We start from the raw sequence: 22,721 nt of genomic DNA, 5'->3' as shown, positions 1-22,721 counted from the left end.
CGAAATTGATCCACTTACGTAACATCCATCGATATAAAAATAGAAAAATCGAACAAGCCAACCACCACCTCTCGTAGTACCAACAGAAAAACTGTTCCATTTACTAGGCAACAACTTCTGTCTAATCCTAACATTTCCAAAGTTCCCTCTTGACTGCAATTCCTGCGAACTGGGAGAAAATGGATACACCCTAGCGCCATCTTCACTCTGAGAGTTAAGAAAGTGAATTGAGTTGGACCTGTTGCGCTGTTGTATATTCATAAATCAATTCAATTCTGTTTTCGTTGAGGTGGAAGTTGTGTTGCTCTGACGTGGTCAAATAAGACCGAAACCATGGTCAGCAGCTCTTCCCAGATGGAATGACCACTCTCTTCATACTCCGAGTGATGGTGGTTGACTAGTTCGATTAATATCGTAACATTTATTGATTTCTAATCCAATGTCTGAATTAATTTCGCTCATTATTTATCTTCCTCAATATATGAAGGAGTTATCCTTTTTATTGATCAGGATTACTATGAATATGACTGATATAATTGAGAGGAATTCATGAGAAACCCACGTTGAAAATTTCAAGGCATCTAACAGTTTCAGCCTTCCATAATGCGATTTTCAAATTTCAGAAGAATTTCATATTATATAACTACATTTTCGGTCATGTTTAGCAGTTCAAACATATTACAAAATATATAGTTAAAATACAGGGTGACTCTTTGACTCGTACGAATATTTTAACAGTAAATTCTTGAGGTCAAAAGAAACACTTTTTTCTACAGAATTCTTTCCGATACGGCCCTGATAAAAAGATATAGCCATTGATTTTTCATAATGAGCTGTGCCACCCCTGGAAAAACAGAATTACCTTGAGAATTACTAGAACTAGAATAAACAGAGCTGTATTTAGCCAGAGTACCCAATTTTTCAAATTTCACAATATGTACTTTTTAATTTTTTAACATTAAATTATTAGAAAACGGCGCATTATACGTGTAAATATGAAGAATACTTTTATTTCACAAAATGTTCATTAGATATCGTCCAACTTAGTTTCTTGAGTAGGATTCTTTGAACTGGATGACGTGAGTGATATCTTCTGTTCAAAAAAGTTTAATCAAATAAATGAGAAACTAAATTAAGGAATTAATTTCATTCGATAAAACCTTTTGTGAGATAGAACTAAAATTGACATTTTTTGTAGTTTATCAACAGCCTGTATCTTTTAAACCGAGCCGATGCGAAAAAAATGGTAAAAGAAAAAAGAATCTACTTTTAAAATATTTGTACGAATCACCCTCACGGCTCACACTGTATACTTAGATTGACTGAATACTCCCGCACATGACTTGCTGATTACTAGATTTAACAACAATAACTTCTCATTCTGCTAGATTTAGACTAGACAGCTTATCTCATCAAAACCTTTCTAAATATAGGAGACAACTTGAGGATAGCACTCCAACCCCAAGTACCCAGTACCCAAACCAATAACCATCAATCTTCCGGTTTTAAAAGACAAAATACTGTGGATAGTGCTACCATTAAAGAAAATAGTGCTAGAATTAATGCTAGACCTGCCAGTGCTCAACCTAAGACGAATACAGATAATAGTAAGTTCCACATGCATCTCCTTTTCATTGCATCGATTCAATTGTTCCCTCTGCAAATACGCATGAATAATGATTTTCCACTTCAACATACACGGGGTGGTTCATGTTTTGTCTATTATTTCTAGGTATTACCGCTCCAGCTAAGGGAAGAACTGTATCCAAAACTACAGGTATATCTCTCGGAACTACAGTCGGTCGACGTTCTACTATTAGCTATGATAACAAATCGGAAAGCATTGAAAAAACCAATTTAGCTGCTGAGGTACCAAGGTGAGTCAATCATTTGATTTTTTCAATCCATTTATTCGTCTAACATTTCAATAACAAGATGGAAGTCTTAAGCTGAAAACACAATATTTTTTCCGAAATATTGCATCAATATGATAATAATGAAAGGAATTGTACTGGTAGAAATCTAAATCCACCCCAGAGAACGTGTTGACTCGAAGGAGAGTAGCGATTGAATGGTTTCGGTCTTATTTAAGTTCATCCACATGAAGCAGAGCACCTTTTATTTGAAGTCAGTAGCCGCATCGAAGTACACAATGAATAAACCCACTGTATGTTTCGCTTAAGGCCCCATCTCCCGGTTGAAATATCTATCACTACACTGTTCTGATGAGGGACAATGATTCCGGTTTACCGTTTGTTGTTACAGCTGTGTTTAGATGGTTTCAACTTTACTGGGATTTTCCTACGCTTGTTCTTAACTAACTCGCATAATAGGGAATTCTCCTCAATTTGGGTTATCACAGCATATGCAAGTTTAAAGTGAATAATTATGAGTTTTATTCATGATTTTTTCAAATTCACCGCGGAAACTATTCAAAAACATCCTTCAAGGGTTTTAAAATTTAAATCGCTCTGTGCGGAGTTTACGATTTGGCAACAGCGCATACAAGACAATGAAAAGAACAATGTCCGATCAGCTTGTTTATAAAATACCAGCTGTTGATCTACAGGCGTGTACTCACTGTCGAGCCTCAACTGCAACCGGCCATAAAAATCCCATAAAATTTTACGACCTTCCTCGTTCGTCGCAGACTTCATAGACATCCATCTTTGTCTATCTCATCAAGATAATGTATTTGTTGTCCTTTATTGTCAAGGCATATTTCAGTCGATGTTGCCAACTTGTGCAATCCACATGAAACGCTTTAAATTTAAAATACCCATTTTTATTTTTCATTTTTAAGTGCTTGAAATAATTTTTTTTTTTGGGAAACGGTTGAAATGGTTATCTCAAAATGTGACATTTCAAAGATATTTCATAAAAAATACATCATTTTCGTCAGAAGGAGTATTCCCTATTTCTCTGCTCTCGTTTGGTCGGCATCGTTGGTTGAGTTATGCGATACTGATAAGCTCAGATAACAACAAAACCGGTCTACTGCTACTCTTCTTCGACGATGGAACGTTCTTGTTTATGTCAATAAAATGTTAATTGTTCAATGAAAAGGCAATATCAGTTACCTAAATTAATACCAATTAAGTAGTGCTTTAACTTCATAACAATTCGCCCTTTGTAGTCCAAAGTTACACCATTGTAATATCTGAAACGTTACCACATACAGAGTGAGTAAAAGCGTCGCTCAAAATTCGTATCTTCAGTATTGACTATTTTGAAGAAAATAACTCCAACAGGTCCTTTTTTAAATTATGCAACCTTCGGAATATAATTCAAGTCATGCACCCTTTAGGAGGGGTGGAAAGTTGTTGAGTATTTTTTTTAATGGCAACCCTAACTTTTTGTACCAGAAATGGATAGACCTTTTGTTTCTGAGGTTGTTTCATCAACCCCTTTTTTGTAGGTGTGAAATGGTTAAACTTGTTGAATTCTAATTTTTACCTCATTTCTGAATTTTGCTGTCAATGACACTGAGAGTGATTAATGTGAATTGTTATCGACTTAAAGTGATTATTGATTAATTATCTAAAAAAACAATAAATAATCGTAATTAATATGTTCTCTCATAAATTACTAAACATCGAAAACATCAATCAATAAATTTTATAAGATTGACCCTGAAGTACATGAAATAAAGCAAATTAAATTAGTTTGGTATTTCTTGCGCCATCTATTCTTTCGAGGGAAACATTGCAACGGTGGCTTCGAGTTCATAGTTCACAAATTTTATTCGTTGACTCGCAATAAGGAACACAATAGGTACAATTATAAAAAATCAGTCAAGTGAAAAGCGCCATACAATGGATGGAAAGAGAACGGGGGATCCGACCACAAACGCGCCACGGGTGTTACGGATTCGTTCGCTATCCAGAACCAAGACACCCTTAACGGGCAATGGAGTTTCAAAACTACGGGATTGCAGGTTGGGGAAAACGAAGCACGGGGTTGGGAAACGGTTCTCTACTCTGTTTTCTGCTTCCAACGGGTTTGCACACCAACTAGAAATCTTACTTCCAGCGAAAGGAAACACAAATGGATAAGGGAAAAGGGTACACAATTGTTCACCACTCTGGTTTCTGCTTCCAACGGGTTTTCACACCAGCCAGAAATCGTACTCCCAGAAGTGGTAGAACTAGGTAGGATAAGGGGTTGAAACCGCGAAATAGGAAGTACCGAAGATACGAATTTTGTGCGTGAATATTTACTCAGTCTGTGTTTATAGATGTGTAGTTGTAGTATATAACAATGTCCTATGTATGTCGTAAAATAAGTAAAAATATAATTCGTTCTTCAAAACTAACTGCATGTTCAGCACCGGGGAGAGTGTTGGTTCAGGAGATACTTTGAGGCCAGGAAAGGGCCATGTGAAATCAGCTTCAGTTAGTAGTAGTGGCCCCGAAGCTACTACTGATACTTTACGCTCTAGGTACGTCTGGAATGCCTAGAGTGCTCATCTTTTTGTTTTAGAAGGGCGCATGTTAAATGGGAGCATTTTGTGAATAGCGTTACCATCCAAATACATATTGTATAGCTTTTTGAATACCATGCTTTATTTCATCGTCTATTTTCAGTGAAATGTTAGTGTGTTATTTAAGATAATTTCATTTTATTTTTTGCCTTTCTAATCTTTGAAATTCAGCTTCTCAATTGAATACTTTTATGATGCATGATGTTGAACTGGGAATCGGTTTAAAGTTCTGATTGGTTTTAATGGTAGATATAATGAGAAAGTACCTTATGAATTTTTGTTGGTTAAGCATGTGCGTTTAATTGTAGCCGTAAACGATCAAATAATTATATTTTTGTCCGACTGGACCATCATGCGTCATTTACTGATGAAATGATAGCGATAATACTAGAATTGAGGTTTATACAGGGTGAGTCTTTGACGTGTACAAATATTGCAACAGTAGATTCTTGAGGTCAAAAAACGCTTTTTTCCCATATTATTTTTTCCGATTCGGCCCTGATAAAAAGATTTAACCATTTTAAGTTTTCAAAATGAGCTGTGTCACCCCTGGAAAAACAAAAATCTTCCTTGATCTGTGACACTACACGCATATGTGGATATTTTAAACAAGGTTGTTCAGCCAAAGTACCAAATTTTTCGAATTTCACAGGTATAAGAGTTGGGTTCTTTGAATTGTTGGTACTTTTATGGTACATAAGGGTCATAATGAGAAAACTGGAAGAAAAAGATTCATAAAATAAAAGAAAAACTATATTCCGAAATTCATTTCATTCGATAAAACCGTTTGTGGGATAGAACTAAAAATAACAATTTTTTTCAACCGCCTGTATCTTTTGAACCTTTTCCATTAGAAAAAAATGGTAAGGGAAAAAATTGTTTCTTTTGACCTCAAGAATCTACTGTTGAAATATTGGTACGAGTCAAGCACTCGCCCTGTATATACTCCCAAGAAGAACCGGGAATGGTTAAATCAAAATTCTGTTTTTCGCTGAGTTGACACAACTGTCCTCAATGCTCACGTCGAGTTTGAGGCCTCATTTTTTCATTTAACTTGTTAACAATCCTCCATTTTGTCATTTCATCTTGAGTGTTGTTTTGTGCATTTGTTTACAGAGGCTCAAAGACGGTTTCAAATATTTCGATGATTGATTTGTTGCCTACTGTGAATGCGATAGAATGAATTTGAATGAATAATACACATTTCTTGTCTTTTTAACAGATTCTCTTTACTTTTTTGTAGTACACTCCAAATATTTTTCATTGTTCTGTTTCTTGAATTGTTGTTTCCTTTGATTTGGATCAACTGTAATTGCTGTCATATTTTTTAACTTCTTACATAAAAATCATATTCAATATACAATATTTGTTTATCATTCAAGGTTGATAAAAATTATTTCAGTTGAGTATGTTTACTTAATCTCATATTTCATGATAAATATTTTAAAGTCCGTTTAATTCTAATGCTTCCTTTAGTTTAATATTCAGTAGAATGGAAGGAGGCTTCAAAATTGAAGGGACTTAAGAATTGATTATGATACTGGGATGTTCAACTCTCTGTTTAAACATTCTTTGCTCTTACGTTCTATGTTATGTACATTTTTTATGAGTTCACTATCGTATAGGAAAATTCTTGCACATCTTCATTCCCCAATTAATCCAACTTTTCCTCCATACAGTCGCACAAGTGCTTCTCCAGCTACTACAAGGCAACAGGCTTTCCCTAGAAACACTTCCTCAAGGAGTACTTTCCACTCGGGGCAAACACGACCCAGACCTTCGTACACTCAGGGATCGCCAGGGGACAGTCCTCATTCCAGGACATCTTTTTTTTCCAAGTTCACCCTCAAAAATTTCACTCGAAGGTAACTACCTCTTCATTACTGCATGATTGTTATTCGAAGTAACTTCATATAATTTGAACTAAACTTTATCGCCAGCGGTCTTCAAAATATTTGAAGTTATTGGTTAGAATTTCAACTAAATGGTGAATTTATTGTTTATTTTCACAATGGTGAAAATCCTTCGTGGTTCAACATGATATACCAAATACGCCTTTATTGTAATGAAGTCGTTCGATAAAAGATTTGCGACGAAATAGTTATTTTAATGACAAGTGCGGAAAGTGACTCGCATGCTGCCACGTGCGATAAAGGCACTTTTTTTCTGAGGTATCACTCTCGTAAAAACGCAGGAGAGTAGAAAAAAATATTTAGTCACAGAAAATTTGTGCAGTATATGTGGAGTTTCAGTCATAAAAACTACAAAATACTTATCACTTCGATAAAAATTTTGTTAATTTTTTATTTTTAAATAATTCAACAAAGTTTCTCTTGAAATAAAGATTTTGTTACGTTTTCGCTCCTTTCTTATTGAAGGCTTTGTTTTTATTCATTAAGGATTTCAATTTCAGCTTTACTCTTGAAAAAAATATGATTATGTAGAATTAAATATTACTTCAATATAAAAAGGATTATTATTAATATCTACTTGAGGAGGAATCTCTTCAGATTAACAAGCAAATGAATCCTTCTTCTCTGGAAATAAACAGCGCCGCACCTTTCGTAAAAATATCAAAATTTACCATTTTGTAAAGCCGTCGAATCTTCATAAAGTTTAATGTTTCAATGAATCCAGAAGTCAATCCTTTCTCAAAATGACAAAATAGAATCATTACTTTCAACTACAACGTTTCGTCTATAACTGCATAGGCATCTTCAGACCCATGTCGATCTCAGATTGTGTCAACTGAGCATGATGATTTAGGGTTAATCGAGCTACTCCGAAGATGTCGGCTACAATTGTTTACGAAACGTTCGCACAAGTCTCCAATATCGTCAAATTTATAATCCTTTGAAATTGTTGTTAATTTCAACCATTTCAATGATAAATCAATGCATTTTCCCGTTTTATCCCTGTCATTTATCACAAAATAACAGCACGATTTTTGGCAGGAATAAAAAAAAATGGACTATTCGAAACGTGAGCAAGACTCTTAAATAATAAAATTTTGAGTTGTTCGCTGCCCAAACGACTGATCACGCACCTTTTGCGGCCGTTGCTAATAAAATTTGCGCAAATTATTATTTTCCCTACAGTCGGTCATTCTTTGCTTGTGATAAACCTATTGGATTACATTCGAGAAAAAATCAGGAATTTATTGAACAGGTAAGGCAAAGTTCTAAATTTGAAAATTGATTCCCGATATTTCAAAAGTTTTCATCAATCCCTCGAACATTCAATTATCAATTGAATGGCCTAAATGAAAATGATAGTTTGTTCAAATATAAGGATGGATGTCAATAGGTACCAGTTGTCAACATAAATAAACAATAACAATTAGGTTGTGATTTGATTGTGCGCTGAGTATTTCATCAGCTTGATACTTAGGAAATGAAATATACAGGGTGAGTCTTCGACTTTTGAATATATTTCAACAGAGCATTCTTGAGGTCAAAAGAAAAAGTTTTTCTCTGCCATTTTCTCCGATTCAGCTTAGAATAAAGATTTAGCCATTTTAAGTTGTCATAATGAGCTACATATGTTTCAAGGTTATTCTGTGGATCTTTTGAACAGATTCGCATCCAGCCGAAGTACCCAATTTTTCGAAATTCACGGAAATTTTCCATTCTTGAATTAAAGAGCATATATTTCGCGAAATACGAAAAACAGTATTCCTCAACGTGTTGCACACAATTTTTTTCCTAATATTGAATAGGATGTGGCTATTTAACTTTTACTAACTGGTTACTAAAAGTAAAACCTTTCAAAACGTCAATGGAGTTTTGAAAAGTGTCACTTCATATGTCAAAATAAGAAAAAAACTTTTATTCCAAAATGGTCAAATATTTATTGGGTCAACTTACTTTCAAGAGTTGGTTCTTTGAATTTCTTGTAGGTATTTTTATTATTTATTTGTATAATGAAGAAACTGGAAATTATGAGTGGAATTTGTGTTTGGAGAAGGTTCATCTCATCAATGAAAAACTATATTCCATTCCATGAAATCGTTTGTGAGAGTAAAAACATTTTTATGGATTTTCAACAATCTATATCTTTTCAACCGAGACGATTCGGAAAAAATCTTGAAGGGTGGAAGTGTTTCTTTTGACATCAAGAATCTTCTGTTAAAATATATGTACAAGTCATCCTGTATAATTATAATACATATACAGGGTGTGTTTTCGACTCTCACGAATATTTTAACAGTGGATTTTTGAGCTCAAAAGAAACACTTTTTTCCTATACCATTTAACTTTTAAAAGTTACAGGCTGTTGAAAACCATAAAAATGTTATTTTTAGTTCTATCCCACAAACGGTTTTATGGAATGAAATTAATTTCTGAATATAGTTTTTCATTTATTTGATGAATCTTTTTCGAACACAAAATATCACCCAAGTCTTCAAGTTTTCTCATTATGACCATTACGTACCATAAAAATACCATAAACTCAAGAAACCCAACTCTTGAAACTAAGTTGGACGCTATTTTATGAATATTTGAACGTTTTGTAAAATTAAAGTATTCTTCATATTTTCTCGTATAATGCGCTGTTTTCGAGAAATTCAAAAATAAAAACTATCTGTGGACTTCGAGAAATTTGATGCTTTGGCTGAATGCAACTCTGTTTAAAAGATTCACAGATTGTTATTCTGAAGGAAATTTTTTTTCCAGGGGTGGCATTGTTAATTATGAAAACTAAAAATGGCTATATCTTTTTATCAGGGCCGAATCGGAAGAAATAGTATAGGAAAAATGTGTTTCTTCCGACCTCAAAAATCTCTTAAAATATTTGTATGAGTCAAACACTCACCCTGCATAGAAATATACCTAAATAACATTCTTGCAAGGTTAACTGGTTAGCATTAACAGGCAAAATAATTCGCATTTAAAAATAGTTTCCTATCTTGCTTTTTCTGATTTATCCATCTTCATGAATAAGGTTTTTTGCATTGTTACAACATTGTATTTTGGAACCTTCACGATACTCAGTATGAATTTTTTATTTTTTATTGTGGAGGCTCTTTGATCTTTACATTTAGGTACGCGTTTATTGGGTCTTTATTGGCATGATCTCTAGAAATCTTTCGAAAATGATTCTTCCAAATTATCACAGAAAAGACAAAAAACTCTTGATAAAAGGGAAAAATATATATAAATTAATTGTCAGCAAACTTCGATTGTAACAATTGCAAAAACATTATTTTTGCGTGTGGTTAGTCCCTTTGTATGGCATCTATCTTATGTTCATCAAAATTATTTCTGGTTCAGGGCTTAGCCAGTGTCAGAGGGACCAACCACCGCAATCTGATGTGTCCCGCTTATTTGCTGCCAAAGTTATCGACCTTGCTGTCACCAAACGGACCTCTCCTTCCCGAAGACCTCCCTCATCTGATACTCAATGAATGGAAGACTGTCTAGTTTCATTTTCAATAAAGAAGAGACTGATGATTAAGTTGAGGTTATAAGTCTGCTCATTTTTTTCGAACATTTCGGTAAGTTCGTGAAGTTTCAAGTTGAACCGAAATTAAACGATTGGATTTACATTACCACCACATCAATATTTGAATCGAAAAAGTCAGTTTGACCGAATGACCTCACTTGACCTATCAGTTTCAGGCTTTTTAAATTTATTCAATTTATCATAACAATTCTGTTTTTGTTGTGTGTATATATCGTCTTTAAATATCAATTTTGAATATTCGATATTTTGTGAATATCGTTAATACTATAGTCTGTGATTTGAAGGTTGTTTCAGAAAAAAGACATGGCAGTGCCTTTTTATTGATCGGCCGTTTCTTATATTAGCATTTCGGAAAGAAATTGAATTAAATTTATTATCGGTAAATTGATACCATGCATATAATATTTGACGATTATCCGAACACATTTAAATGTCGTGAAGAAATGCACAAACGCTATTAGAAAATTTTGTATGAAAATTGATTGAAGTTTGTTTATATATTTGATATATAATCATTCTCTTTTTTAGTAAATTATATATTGTTTACCTTAAATTATATGTGTATAAATTTATTTCTTGTTTTGTATGCCTATACCTTCCTAGAAACCTCTAGTACTAGATAGGAACAGTGAAACTTTGTCATGAATTTCTTCGTGTAAGTGTGGTAATATTCAATTCCTGCTTCATAACTTTCTCATTGTATGTATTGGGAGATACCAGAGTCATGTATAATTGAAAACTTTCATCAAAAGTGAAAAAATATTCGTTGATCTCTTGCTCCTTTTCTCATTTTAAGGGATGAATTGAGGATGAAAGGAATATACTTGAAGAATAAGTTTGTTGGTTTGTTACATCCATGTTTAATGATACAGACTCTTGGAAAATAAGGTTTGGGGTTATCTTACTGCAACAAATACTTTCATAGTTGTGGTACAGGGAGTATAAGGAAACAATAGAAGACCGTACTAGCCATTTTTAATTAAGAGGAGCAGTACTACCAACTGCAGCCTCATCAATATCATTATTACTATCCCTTGTTGGGATTGGTTAGCTTGAGATCAGTCTCTCAGAACTGCGACCAGATTGATTTGTGATTATTTTACTCTACTTTAATCATCAATCGCCCTCATAAATATCCCTAGGAGCTTTCGCTGTCACTTCGTGAGGATCAAGAGCTGTCTTGATGTTACGCACTTTCGTTCTCCGACTCACAGATCTTGCAATTTTCATCTGCTGACCCGCCCACTCGATGCGAAAGGTTTTTGGACCAAGTTGTTTTTTTGTTTTGCAGCACCCATTGCTGGATAGCAGTCCTGAAGGGGTGTTTGCCAAGACCACAAAAAGATTCGGGTCCAACGAGTTTAACTTTGGATACGCTTTTCGAAAATTCATCAGCCTTCTTAGTTACTCCAATTCCACAGTGCCGAGGAAACCATAAGAGTCACTTGATTGACCAAGGAATGCCGCAACACCATCGTATTGTGGCATTCTCACCTCTTTTATGTGTTTTCAAAAACTCATGAACAACCATTATTTAAGCTATTGTCTTGTTGATTCACGTAGTCTAGGGCACTTTGCAAGTCACGTATTTAGATATCGAGCATAGTCGGCATTTCGGCAAAGGGTTTTGCCAAACGTTTTGGGTCCATCTGGTTCAGAACCTCCATATGCCCAGATTCTTAATGCGACTTCTTCAATATATTCAGAAATGAAGAGGTTTCGTTTTGGAAATCGAGTTTCTGTCAATTCGTTGAACGCGCAATCAAAGTTTGGTGAAACCGGCTCTATAAGTATTCAATAAACTGGGTTCCAACAAGACTAGTTGAATTAGCTACCTAATTCATCGACAAAAAAAAAAATTATTGTATTTAAATTCTTCATTACTACAGAATGCTTAATACCAAAGTTTCTGCAGGTTGAGGTGGAGTACCTATTATATTGACAGCTCACATGTCAACATGTTCAGCTGCAAGGTAGACGAGTTGGCCAAAAAATTTGCTCCCAGTCAGGTTTTTAGACTTAGGGCAACCATACAATACCTTCTGTACAGGGTGTTCCAAATTGCTTGATGTTGGCTGTTTCGGTACTTCTAGACTAGATAGATAGAAAACGTTGAAAGGAGTCCTGTTCTCGATTTTCCTGAAAAGTCCATTAGTGGAAACCGTTTCACGATATCTCCATTTATCTTGAAGATATAACCAAATTTTGATATTTTATTGATTTCGAAAATGTGCCATAACTTCTTTATTTTCGAAAATACAGTACTATTCAATTTTCTCATCTCTTGTATTAAGGGAGGAAAAAAAAAACTTCTTTATTTTAAATTAGTGGAATATTTTATAGTAGTTGAAAAATTCCCAGACATCTTAAATGATGTACTGCATCAAAAGTCCTATTTAATAGTTCAGAATAATGAATAAATTCAAGTTTATCCATCTTACCTCCACAATATCTATTACATCTTCTGAAATTATCGTTCTTTAGTAATTTCTACATCACCCTTGCAGATTGTTACTGGATTCCTTGTTTTAGGTTTCTCAAGACAATTTTGTATTCATCATGATGGATATTTTTATGTAGGTACGGATATTATCCTGAAAAATCATCAAAAATTAGTGAAATATAAATTGTGGATACTCACCTATACACAGCAGCTAATGTATGAAAAATTGATCAAAGAGCATTTGTTCCAAATATTAGATCGACAATAATTGAATTGAGATAAGATAATTATTGATTATTAGTGAAGGTTAAGATTATTCACAATAATCAGGGGATAAATTTAATGTTATCTTCTATATCGTGATTCTGCTTCGAATATGAATCGAATTAAAAACGAAAACGATAAATTCTCATTATTTTCTTTATCAATGCAGTACTCGAAATGTAATCTTTAGGTTTTAATCGTACTTGAATTGAAAATTTCATGCTCATGTGAAAATCTTGGAGTAATAAAGGGTATAATTTACCTGCTTGAATATTTCCTGAAATTCAAAGGATTATTCTTGGTGAAAAACTCTGGTCCTGTTTCTTGAGAATGAGTGAGTGAATGTAGACTCTAACTCACAGTTTCAAGAAACATTAAACTAGGAAGCTGCGTTAAAAAAATTATACTACTCAGCTGCAATGCCACCTACCAGACTCGTGAATCTAAACAATTTGGGGCTTCTGATCCACTCCCAAAATTTCTTCGAAATTGTCCCGAGCATTTAAGAGGATAATTATAAACGTGCAAAGATAAAATAGCTCTCTTCCTAAAAACCTTCTACAGAAGTATAAAAAAACAAGATATGCATCCAAATAAGCCAAAAGAAAATAAAAAATAAGTGTAAATAAAAGCAAAGAATGCGGAAAAAAGTTATATTGAAAATAAAGAGATTATAACAAGAAGCAATTATAACTACGCAATATCGGAATAAAGTTGAATATTTCTAATTCCAGAGCATTAGAACCAGGCCAACAAGCTAAACATGGCGTTTCACCTTTACCTAATACCGTTGGGTGAGTAAATTTTTACTTTAGGTGGGTTATGGACGTGGTATTGGCTTTCTTTATTGTGGGTGATTTGTTTCTTGTTCTCGTAGTTTTTGATGTTCTGTGATAAAAAGATTGATAGCTGTGTTAAATGTAGTAAAATATTTTTAATTTTGTTCGTATAAACAACGTATTGTGTCTGGTTGAATGATATGGATCGGGTCTATGTTGGCTAATAATTCCAAAATCTATGTTTTATTTCACCCAAACATAAGGAGCAGTATCTTGGAATGATAATTGAACATACATTTTTTATATAATAAGGACAAGGTAGCTGAGCAATATTGTAAATATGCGATGGCATTATGCTACATCATAATTCGCTTCATTTCTTTAAATTAAGAAGCAGAACAACCAACAGTTGTAACAGTGTACATGTTTTGTAGAATACGAAGACTCCGACACCTAAGGTTAAGAGACGACCATATACCAGAAGATATCCGTGAAAACGAATAATTTGAGTTTAAATTCAGACAGAAGATTATTAACTAAGGACAAAGAACATTCAAGAAAATTTTAAGGAATAAGTTTCTTATGACAACCATCACATATTTGAATTGAAAAACAAAATACATATTTGGTATTCAGTAACAGGCTAAATAGGAATGAAATATATGTTCACATTTGTTGGAGGAATATTTTCGTTGATTAAATTATTAGAACCGAAGATTAATTGAAAAGTTCATAAAATCTTTGAAATTTTCTTAATGTAAGTGTTGTAAGTTAATTTTTTTTATTTCGATTTCCGATCTTTATATCAACGCTATATTATAAGTGTACTCCTAATGTTCATGAAAAATATCAATATGATCCTCAGTGGAGGCTGTTGTTAACTTTACAGTGCTGTGATCTCTGTTGTAAACCTTCTAAATTATTATTAGCTTGAATAAAGTATATTATTGATACATTTTATATGCCAGTTTTTATTTCTTTTGTATCATGAGGAAATAACTATCAATACTTTCACCTTATCAGGTGATGAAGGATTTCTGCATGTTCTTCATGTGGAGTTTTTCAAATCAAATGCGGCTTGAGTCACTGGTATCATCTTAGTTCGCTGCTTGGACAGATGTGTAGAATTGAAGAGTTCGCACAATTTTGCTTTTGTGACAGATACGCTGCTTTAGTCCTGAGTACGATGAAATAAATAAAGGCTTCTTGCTGCCATGAGCAACAAAAGAATCAATGTCTAAACGTAAATCTCTATGTTTTCTAAAAAAAATAACATTATGGAGAATTTGGTCTGTTTCACTGGTAGTCAAGAATTGTGGATATGGTGTGAATCTGTTATGAAACAACATCGACACATAACAACTAACAGACTATCTTGTGTTTTCGTCAATTCACAAAACACTTAAAACTTTTAAAATTGTTTCTCTAGACGTTACTCGAACACATTTGACTGGTTTAGACAGGAACTGTTTAACTTTCCTCTGGAAATGTGTTGAGTGTAATTTTCTATTTCAGGAGCACTCAAAACGAAGATCATGTAAAACCTCGTTCTCTTCGTTTCACATGGTCTATGAAGACCACATCTAGTAGGGATCCTTCTGAAATAATGCAGGAGATCAGAAAAGTCCTGGACGCCAACAATTGTGATTACGATCAACGTGAACGTTTTCTATTATTATGTGTTCATGGTGATCCCAATACTGACAGTTTGGTGCAGTGGGAAATCGAGGTGTGCAAGCTGCCTAGACTTTCTCTTAACGGCGTACGCTTCAAAAGAATTTCAGGTAATTCCCACTACAGGAAAAGTTTTCTACAAATCAACACGCGGCATTGTTTGCATAACTTGTTCCACAATTAAGTCAGAATTTATTTATTTAAATTAACGTGTCTCAACAGCTATGGCCATTGACTCAAGATCAATGAGGGTTAACAATAATTTATCAATACAGAATTTGATTTTGTTCCATTTTCAGAATTTTATTAATGTTTTATTGTTCTAACAAAATTAATTTTTATGTTCTTCATTTCTCATCTTTTCCGGCTCTGTGAACTAATATCGGAAATCGTGCCAATTCCTGATTTCTGTACAGGGTGAACTGGTCAAAAATACATCATGTAAATAATGTCAATAAATGGTTGCGTAAAAATTTAAGAGTTGATTCTTTGTCAAAAAATAGTGTGGGTCTTTGTCTGGTTATTTGCAGCTTTTTGAAGATGGCACCTGAGAACCTATTTTTTATTAGAAACCAGAAAACTGCCATAATGAAATTGAGCGAACATTCTACGGAAGCGAAAAGACAATAAAACAATTTTGTTGGTGTTCTCCAAAGGGCAAAAATTTATTTCGCAAAAAATTTTTTCCTTATTCATATTCTACCATTGAAAAATGTATTTTTAATAGCTCGATTCATTTGAAACAAATAAGTTCTCGTGTAATTTCTTAACGTAACATTAACAGTTACGTATCGTGAGTTGTACAGGGGGGGCAAAATTAGTGATACCTGTACTACAACTTTTTCAACCTAAGTGGTAGCGCCCACCAAAGTAGCGTAAGCACTGACATGGCACATACATGTCAAAGGCGATTCATAATTTTCAGATATCGCACATCTGAGTGAAGTTTCAATTATTATTTTGCATCGCCTTAGTCATGTATGTGCCATGTCAGTGTTACGCTACTTTAGTGGGCACTCTCCCTAGCTAGATAGAGGAGAATTCATTGCATTGCCCACCCTGTGCAGGCTGGAATTATCTGAATAGTCGGATATCATGCTGACATTATAAGGGAACACCACCAAATTCATTTGATTGCCTTCTCGTTCCCATTGAATGCTCAATGGCATTTCTGTCAGCATTCTGGATTCTATGAAAAAAATGCTTTTCTGGTGCCTTTTTAAGAGGCTGTATACAGGGTGAGTCTCACACTCGTACAAATATTTCAACAGTAGATTATTGAGGTCAAAACACTTTTTTCCTATACCATTTTTTCCGATTCAGCTCTGATAAAAAGATACAGCCATTTTAAGATTTCATAATGAGCTGAGTCACCCTGTAACTACACGTCTGTGGATATTTTAAAAGAGTTGCTGTTGGTCAGAGTACCCAATTTTTCTAATTAACATCGAATTACTCGAAAACGACGATCTGTGACACTACACATCTGTGGATCTTTTGAAAAGAGTTGTACTTAGCCCAAGTACCCAATTTTTCAAATTTTCTGGATATTTTTCATTTTTGAACATCGAATAACTCGAAAACGGCGCATTGTACGAGAAAATATGAGAAATACTTTTATTTTACAAAACGTTCATATATTCATTAGATAGCGTCCAACTTAATTTCAAGAGTTGGATTCTTTGAATTTTTGGTATTCTTATGGAAAGTACTGATCATAATGAGAAAACTGGAAAACGTGGATGATGATATCTTGTGTTCAAAATAGATTCATTAAGTAAATGAAAAACTATGTTCCGAAATTCACTTCATTCAATAAAACTGTTTGTGAGGAGTAAAAATAAAAAATTTTATGTTCATCTGCCTATATCTTTTAAACCGAGCTAATTCGGAAAAAATGGTAAAGGAAAAAAAATTATTCAACCTCAAGAATCTTCTCTTAAAATAGACACACCTTGTATAAGTAGGACTCAAAAAAAATATTTTTTCGCAATTATTCATTTACACCCTGTATATCTAAGGCAAAAATAATTTCTCCAGATTCCATTCACACTTCGTATTACAGTTCATGGTATATTTCAAATACCCCCACATTCTGTTATAGTTTTTTGATTAATTTAGGTATGCGAACAAAACGCAATGCGGTTTGAATTTTATGCAATCAAAAATGAACCTGTCCCCATGAAAGTAATGCATGAACATCAACTGAATATTCGAATTCCGCAGGTACAAGTATTGGTTTTAAGAATATTGCAAGCAAGATAGCCAATGAACTGAAACTGTGACTGCTCATGAACGAACCCAGCGAGATTTCCACAAACGAACCATCCCCTCAGCACTCGTAGTGATGATCAAGACTCAAACCCGGCTCCAGTTTTCAAGAGGCTGAATAACAACATGGAGTGCAATAAATAGAATACCGACAAATTCCTGAGATTGCTAAAATTCAGTTCTCAATGTAACAAAATTCAAGTCAATATCTCTAATAAACCAAAAAGTGTTTTCAGTGTACAATATGTGAAATTGAGGTTAGTTGTCGAAAGTTCAAGCGAAAAACTGCGATCTCGTATTTTGAATTTTGGCGCATCGTTGAAATCAGAAAAACGTAACTTATGGTGAAAATCACTGACACTTCCCAAGTGTGATACTTCATTAGTGTTCTAATTCAACTATAAATTAGGAGCAAATTTCATTTTAATAAGTCGATTCATTTCAGATTTATAAATAATACTTTATAGTAATTGTAAAAAATAAACAATAAGTTATTGGTTCGCCTTTTTATTCTTTCACAAATATTCCACGAATTTTGTAATCTAAACTGACAATACTTCCCACATTCATTACAAACAATGCTGTGAAGGCTCTATTATGTTCATTTGGAATCATGAAGTTGAAAAGAAATTCTGTTGTATAAAATTGTTTAGATGATAAGAATAAGGATATTGAGTGTTCTGCTTTTTCCATCAAAATGAGAATGCATAATTTAGTGTGAATAAATATTTTATTTACAGTTTTTTAATGTTATTCTTTGAAAACCTGCATAACCCATTATCTGCTCTATCTGATGCAAGATGAAGGTTTCGCCATGTTCAAGACCAATTAAGTATGAAAACCCTCAAGTTGGTTTGTTTATGAAAGTTTTCAGGGATCCGTTCATACGATGAAAGAATGACAGTGTAGAAATTTGGTAAGTATATTGAGTTCTTCTCCTGAACATACTGGAATTAAAAAAACATACATGTGTTGACTAAAGATGCGTCAAAACCAATGTAGGTAGGTAATTTTTGTTATCCGATAACAAATACACTGCGCAAAAAAATTAACGCACATTATGGAAATCTCAAATTTATTCTAAACTGAACTTAACTAAAGGTGTTCTCAATGATAATTATTTTTATCAGAATTATGCATGCATATGTTATCCACTTTCAACGGTTTTCTTCAATACGGATGTTTTTTCCCAGCAGGAATAAAAAAATATGATTTTATCAGATTTTGAATGTATTGGCTCCATTCTAAACATTCTAAAATCAGTTGTTCTCGATCATTTCTAGTGATCAATAGTTTTTCTTTCGTTTGATTTTCTACACTCGATCGCTATGCAACGCGAAACACGCAATTTGACCCAAGAGGAATGTGCCCAAGCGGTAGTTTTGCGAGAAGAAGGGTGGACATACACAAGAATTGCAGAAAGGTTTGGAGTTTCCCATACAAGTGTGTCCAGAATGTTGCAGCGATTCAGGGAGACAGGTATGAATGTCCGAAGACCAGGACAGGGTAGACCACGGGTAACAACTGCCATTCAAGAACGTTACTTGAGAGTTTCTTCGTTGAGACAACGGTTTGCAACAGCTCGCCTCCTTCAAATTCAGCTTGAGCAAACTCATGAGGTGCAAATTAGCACTCAGATAATAAGAAATCGCCTCAGAGAATATGATTTAAGGCCTCGTGTCGCGGCAAGAGAGCATATCCATTGGGAAGAGGCCGATTGGAAAAGAGTTCTCTTCACAGATGAGTCTAGATTCTGCCTGTACCATTGTGGTCGACGTTCCCTTGTATACAGACGTCCACATGAAAGATATGCTCAGTGCAATTTCCTGAATACAACTGGTTTCGGGGGAGGATCGATTATGGTATGGGGTGGAATATCTTTGACTGCTCGCACAGACCTAGTGGTCGTTGATAATGGAGCTATGAATGCTGATAAGTATATAAGGAACATTCTTGAAGAGCATGTAGTGCCATTTGCCCCATACATTGGTGAAAATTTCATTTTTATGGACCATAATGCCAGACCCCATCGTGCTCGCATCGTTCAGGAGTACCTTGAAGAGGCTGAAGTCTCTCGAATGAAATGGCCAGCAAGAAGTCCAGATCTCAATCCGGTTGAGCAGGTTTGGGACAACTTCAATAGAAGGCTGAGAAGTTCAGAAAATCATCCAGCTACTCTTAATGACTTAGGAATCCAACTCGGAGAAATCAGATCAGAACATTTTAAGATAACTCATTTTGAGTATGAAACGTCGTTGCCGAGCTGTAATTAACGCAAGGGGTGGAAATACCAAGTATTAAATCACTTATCAGCATTTCAGTATTTTGAAAATCGTTAATTTCTCTTCTTTCACATAAGATTCGGTGGAATCCTGAATTTTTCTTCCATTTAATGTGTCTTGTTTCGTTCAAAACCTTCCCGAGAGAACATAAAAATAAGTTATAAAGTCAATGTAGAGTTAACTTTCATTAAAATTGAGATTTTCAGAATGTGCGTTAATTTTTTTGCGCAGTGTATAATAAAGAGGTTAAGTTTGTGAGTTTGTAGCAAGTAGTCTCTGCAACTACCAATAGTACCAATGTGAAATAATGTACAGAGTATCCTAAATTGCTTGATTTTGGCTGTTTCTGGTTCTTCCGGATTAGATAGGAGAAAACATTGAAAGGAGTCTAGGACTCGATTTTCCTGAAAAGTCCATTAGTGGAAAGTTACAACTGACCCCATCTTTTTGGGAATTATTCGAAGGTCAACTTTCGAGTCTTATCTTCCAGGAAAATTATCGTAGATCTAAACATGATACATATTCTGAAGAAGGAACTCCTCTAGTAATAAATCTAAGAATTTCATCCATTTCGGAACAAACATTCGGTCTTGAGGAAGTTTCAACTTACCCCATATTAAAGGGAATTTTTCGAAGCACAACATTCGAGTAGTTTTTATTCAAGGAAAATTATCGCAGATCTAAATGCGATACACATTCTGAAAGAGCAACTCTTCTAGTAATAATTCTGAGAATTTCATCCATTTCGGCGAAACCTTTCGGTCTTGAGGAAGTATGAACTGACCCCCATCTTATTGGGAATCTTCTTTGGCGGTATGTGCTGGGGTGAGTTCACGCTATTTGGGGAAATGCGTGCTCTTGGGGTGATTGTTTCGTCCCACTGCTAGGGTCGGACTCATCAGGTAGGTTAATGAACCCTAGCAGCTACCTACGACAATCGCCGAAGCAGCGTAGTTTGTGCCTGCTATAAACGCCGGTTACGTCGAGGGTATAGAGTGTTGCGTCGCCGGTGGCGCCATCGTTTGGCGTATGCTGCACCGCAATAGACGTATAATCTACCCTGTGATCGCAACCGTCGTGCGCAGTGATGCCATCGTTTGGCTACCCTTGGTACCAGCATGGTGAGATGAAGTATTCCTCTACCATGGGTACAACTACGCCGCCACACTTCGAACAACAATTTTCGAGTAGTTTTTGTTCCAGGAAAATAATTGCAGATCTAAATGTGATACATATTCTGAAAGAGCAAATCTTCTAGTAATGAATTTGAGAATTTTATCTTATATTTTATATTTTATGTCATGATAAAGATTCGCTCACAGAAAACGATTTCCCAACCCCCTAAATCAGCTGATTTTTCAATCAGTGCTCAGGAATAATTTCATAATACTTCTGTTTTATTCCGTTTCGTTTTTAACTTCAAATCGTAAAACGAATAATTTTCAAGATAGCTGGGTACATCTGCCCTCTCCAGTTCATGACTTTTGCTGATTTTCAGTTCACACAAAACTTGGGCATGTTCAATGAAACCCAAGAAGACGTAGACGCTATCTAGCAAATATTTCTAGTTGAAATACACGTGTATTATAATAATGTCAGTTGCATAACAACGAACTGATCCAGATAAGTTTTGTGTTTATCTTGGAAGTTCCTATTAATGAGAATAATTGGGACGTCTATAAACGTGAACGTCTCTAGTAACAATGAAAAACGATGAGCGAGTGCTATTGAGATAAGTTGACATTGAGGATTTATTTTTACTATTTTTCCTTGATAAGTATCGGAGTTCAAAATCAGAAGAAAAGATGTATTGAAACTAAAATCAAATATTAAAACTTTAACTTTATAAAAAAAAAGTAACAATAAAGCTTTATTGGCCTGGGTTCATCTTTATACTAAGGAACATAAAATCAGCTAAGAGTATTTCGAAGAAAGTATCTTGATGGAAGCAAGAAACCCAGGAAAAAAATGCGTCCTACTATGTATACACAGCTACACTGAAATGTAAACCCTGTCCTAGTTGTGAACGAAGATATATTTTGACGCTGTTTCCTCCAACGTTTCCATCAACTGTTGCGTATCCTCCCTGTCCATCTTTAGCCAAGTCTTTGACCTAAAAAGAATTACAAAAAATACGTGAGAGTTTTAACAAATGTAGAGTCTTTAGTCTTTGTCAAGTGTGAGATGCATTCTTCATTTAAATCAGTATAGCAATAGGCTTACTCAGATAAGTCGCAAAATGAATTTTCACTCTCTTTATTCGTAAGCTTATTGAAAGGATTTCTTTGAGCTTTGGAAGGAAGAAACTTTTAGAAAAATTAATTATGTGGCTGGGGGTATGCTCGGGTTTTTTGGTAAAAGTTGTATAAAACCAATATATTATATAAGAGATATTACTTACCATAATACAGGTGATAGGATCCTTGTTAATTCCAACTTCTGGAAAAGAAATGGTTTCCTCAATAAACCTGAACCACCTTCCTGCTCTCTGCACTTGTTTCTCGAATATCATAGTTGCTCTGAAAATTCCTTTCTCTTTATATCATATTATTACTTTTTCTTGCATTTCTTCCAGCTATATATGTTTATGTAGATATTCATTTTTCCATTTGAGTGAAGAAATGAAAATTCTTGTAAGATCACAATATTTCCACTTATTTGCATGCTTTGGCATTTTCGGGTTACAGAAATTTCTGTGTATTTGGAGATAAGTTATCGAAAATATGTTGTTCAAGTGAAACAGAAAGGAAAGGGAAAAGCGCGATGTAAACTGATGTAACGAAATATAAAGATAAGAAGATATTGGTTGAAAAAAACATCGCTTTCATACAAGTTTGAAGGAAACGAAGAATAAGATACACTTCTGATGTGGAAAAATTCTTCGAATTTTGAACTTACGCTTTTGTTGGATCTGGACAGTCAAGATAGTCATGTGGCATATTTGCGCCCAGGCCGAGCTCGGTATTGAGCAAAACAACAATGGCAACGAAGAGGATATGCTTCATTTTGTAGGAGATAAAAGACAAACTACACGAAAAATTGATTTTCCTCGTTTTATT

The 22,721-nt window shown here is 34.4% G+C and overlaps 2 protein-coding genes and 1 long non-coding RNA gene across 9 annotated transcripts in view; 1 reads left to right on the top strand and 2 right to left on the bottom strand.

The window, feature by feature from the left end:
- Nucleotides 1-17,876, top strand: part of LOC123320800 (serine/threonine-protein kinase MARK2-like) — a 66,719-nt gene extending 48,843 nt beyond the window's left edge. For 3 of the 7 annotated variants that reach the window (XM_044908276.1, XM_044908233.1, XM_044908245.1), the window contains 7 exons: nucleotides 1,434-1,607; nucleotides 1,733-1,877; nucleotides 4,328-4,441; nucleotides 6,163-6,348; nucleotides 13,391-13,450; nucleotides 14,951-15,219; nucleotides 17,336-17,876. In XM_044908276.1, the coding sequence (XP_044764211.1) occupies nucleotides 1,434-1,607; nucleotides 1,733-1,877; nucleotides 4,328-4,441; nucleotides 6,163-6,348; nucleotides 13,391-13,450; nucleotides 14,951-15,219; nucleotides 17,336-17,394 (1,007 nt within the window). In that variant the 3' untranslated portion in view covers nucleotides 17,395-17,876. Of the gene's footprint in view, nucleotides 1-1,433; nucleotides 1,608-1,732; nucleotides 1,878-4,327; nucleotides 4,442-6,162; nucleotides 6,349-9,756; nucleotides 10,522-13,390; nucleotides 13,451-13,869; nucleotides 14,396-14,950; nucleotides 15,220-17,335 lie in introns of those variants that run through there. The other 4 variants (XM_044908238.1, XM_044908254.1, XM_044908261.1 and 1 more) reach the window with 4 other exon arrangements.
- On the bottom strand, nucleotides 11,799-13,359 carry LOC123320936. The gene is made up of 2 exons (XR_006538828.1): nucleotides 12,391-13,359; nucleotides 11,799-12,088 (listed from the first exon to the last, which is right to left on the bottom strand). It is a non-coding gene; the product is annotated as an uncharacterized LOC123320936 (long non-coding RNA).
- A 3,610-nt stretch (nucleotides 17,877-21,486) lies between the features above and the next one.
- Nucleotides 21,487-22,721, bottom strand: LOC123314719. The gene is made up of 3 exons (XM_044900033.1): nucleotides 22,561-22,721; nucleotides 22,064-22,181; nucleotides 21,487-21,775 (listed from the first exon to the last, which is right to left on the bottom strand). The coding sequence occupies exons 1-3, from the start codon at nucleotides 22,665-22,667 to the stop codon at nucleotides 21,641-21,643; spliced, it is 360 nt and encodes a 119-aa protein (XP_044755968.1). The 5' UTR covers nucleotides 22,668-22,721; the 3' UTR covers nucleotides 21,487-21,640.

Source organism: Coccinella septempunctata, chromosome 1, assembly GCF_907165205.1.
Source record: "Coccinella septempunctata chromosome 1, icCocSept1.1, whole genome shotgun sequence".
NCBI lineage: Eukaryota > Metazoa > Arthropoda > Insecta > Coleoptera > Coccinellidae > Coccinella > Coccinella septempunctata.
The sequence above is the reverse complement of the archived record's forward strand: the minus strand, read 5'-3'. Positions and strand labels throughout refer to the sequence as shown.

Excerpts from the sequence above, each read along its gene's own strand:
- LOC123314719 (XM_044900033.1), bottom strand. The coding sequence starts at position 22,667 with ATGAAGCATATCCTCTTCGTTGCCATTGTTGTTTTGCTCAATACCGAG. Across the intron at positions 22,182-22,560 it reads TGTCCAGATCCAACAAAAGC|AGCAACTATGATATTCGAGA; the intron begins GTAAGTTCAAAA and ends AGGAATTTTCAG. Across the intron at positions 21,776-22,063 it reads ATCCTATCACCTGTATTATG|GTCAAAGACTTGGCTAAAGA; the intron begins GTAAGTAATATC and ends AATTCTTTTTAG.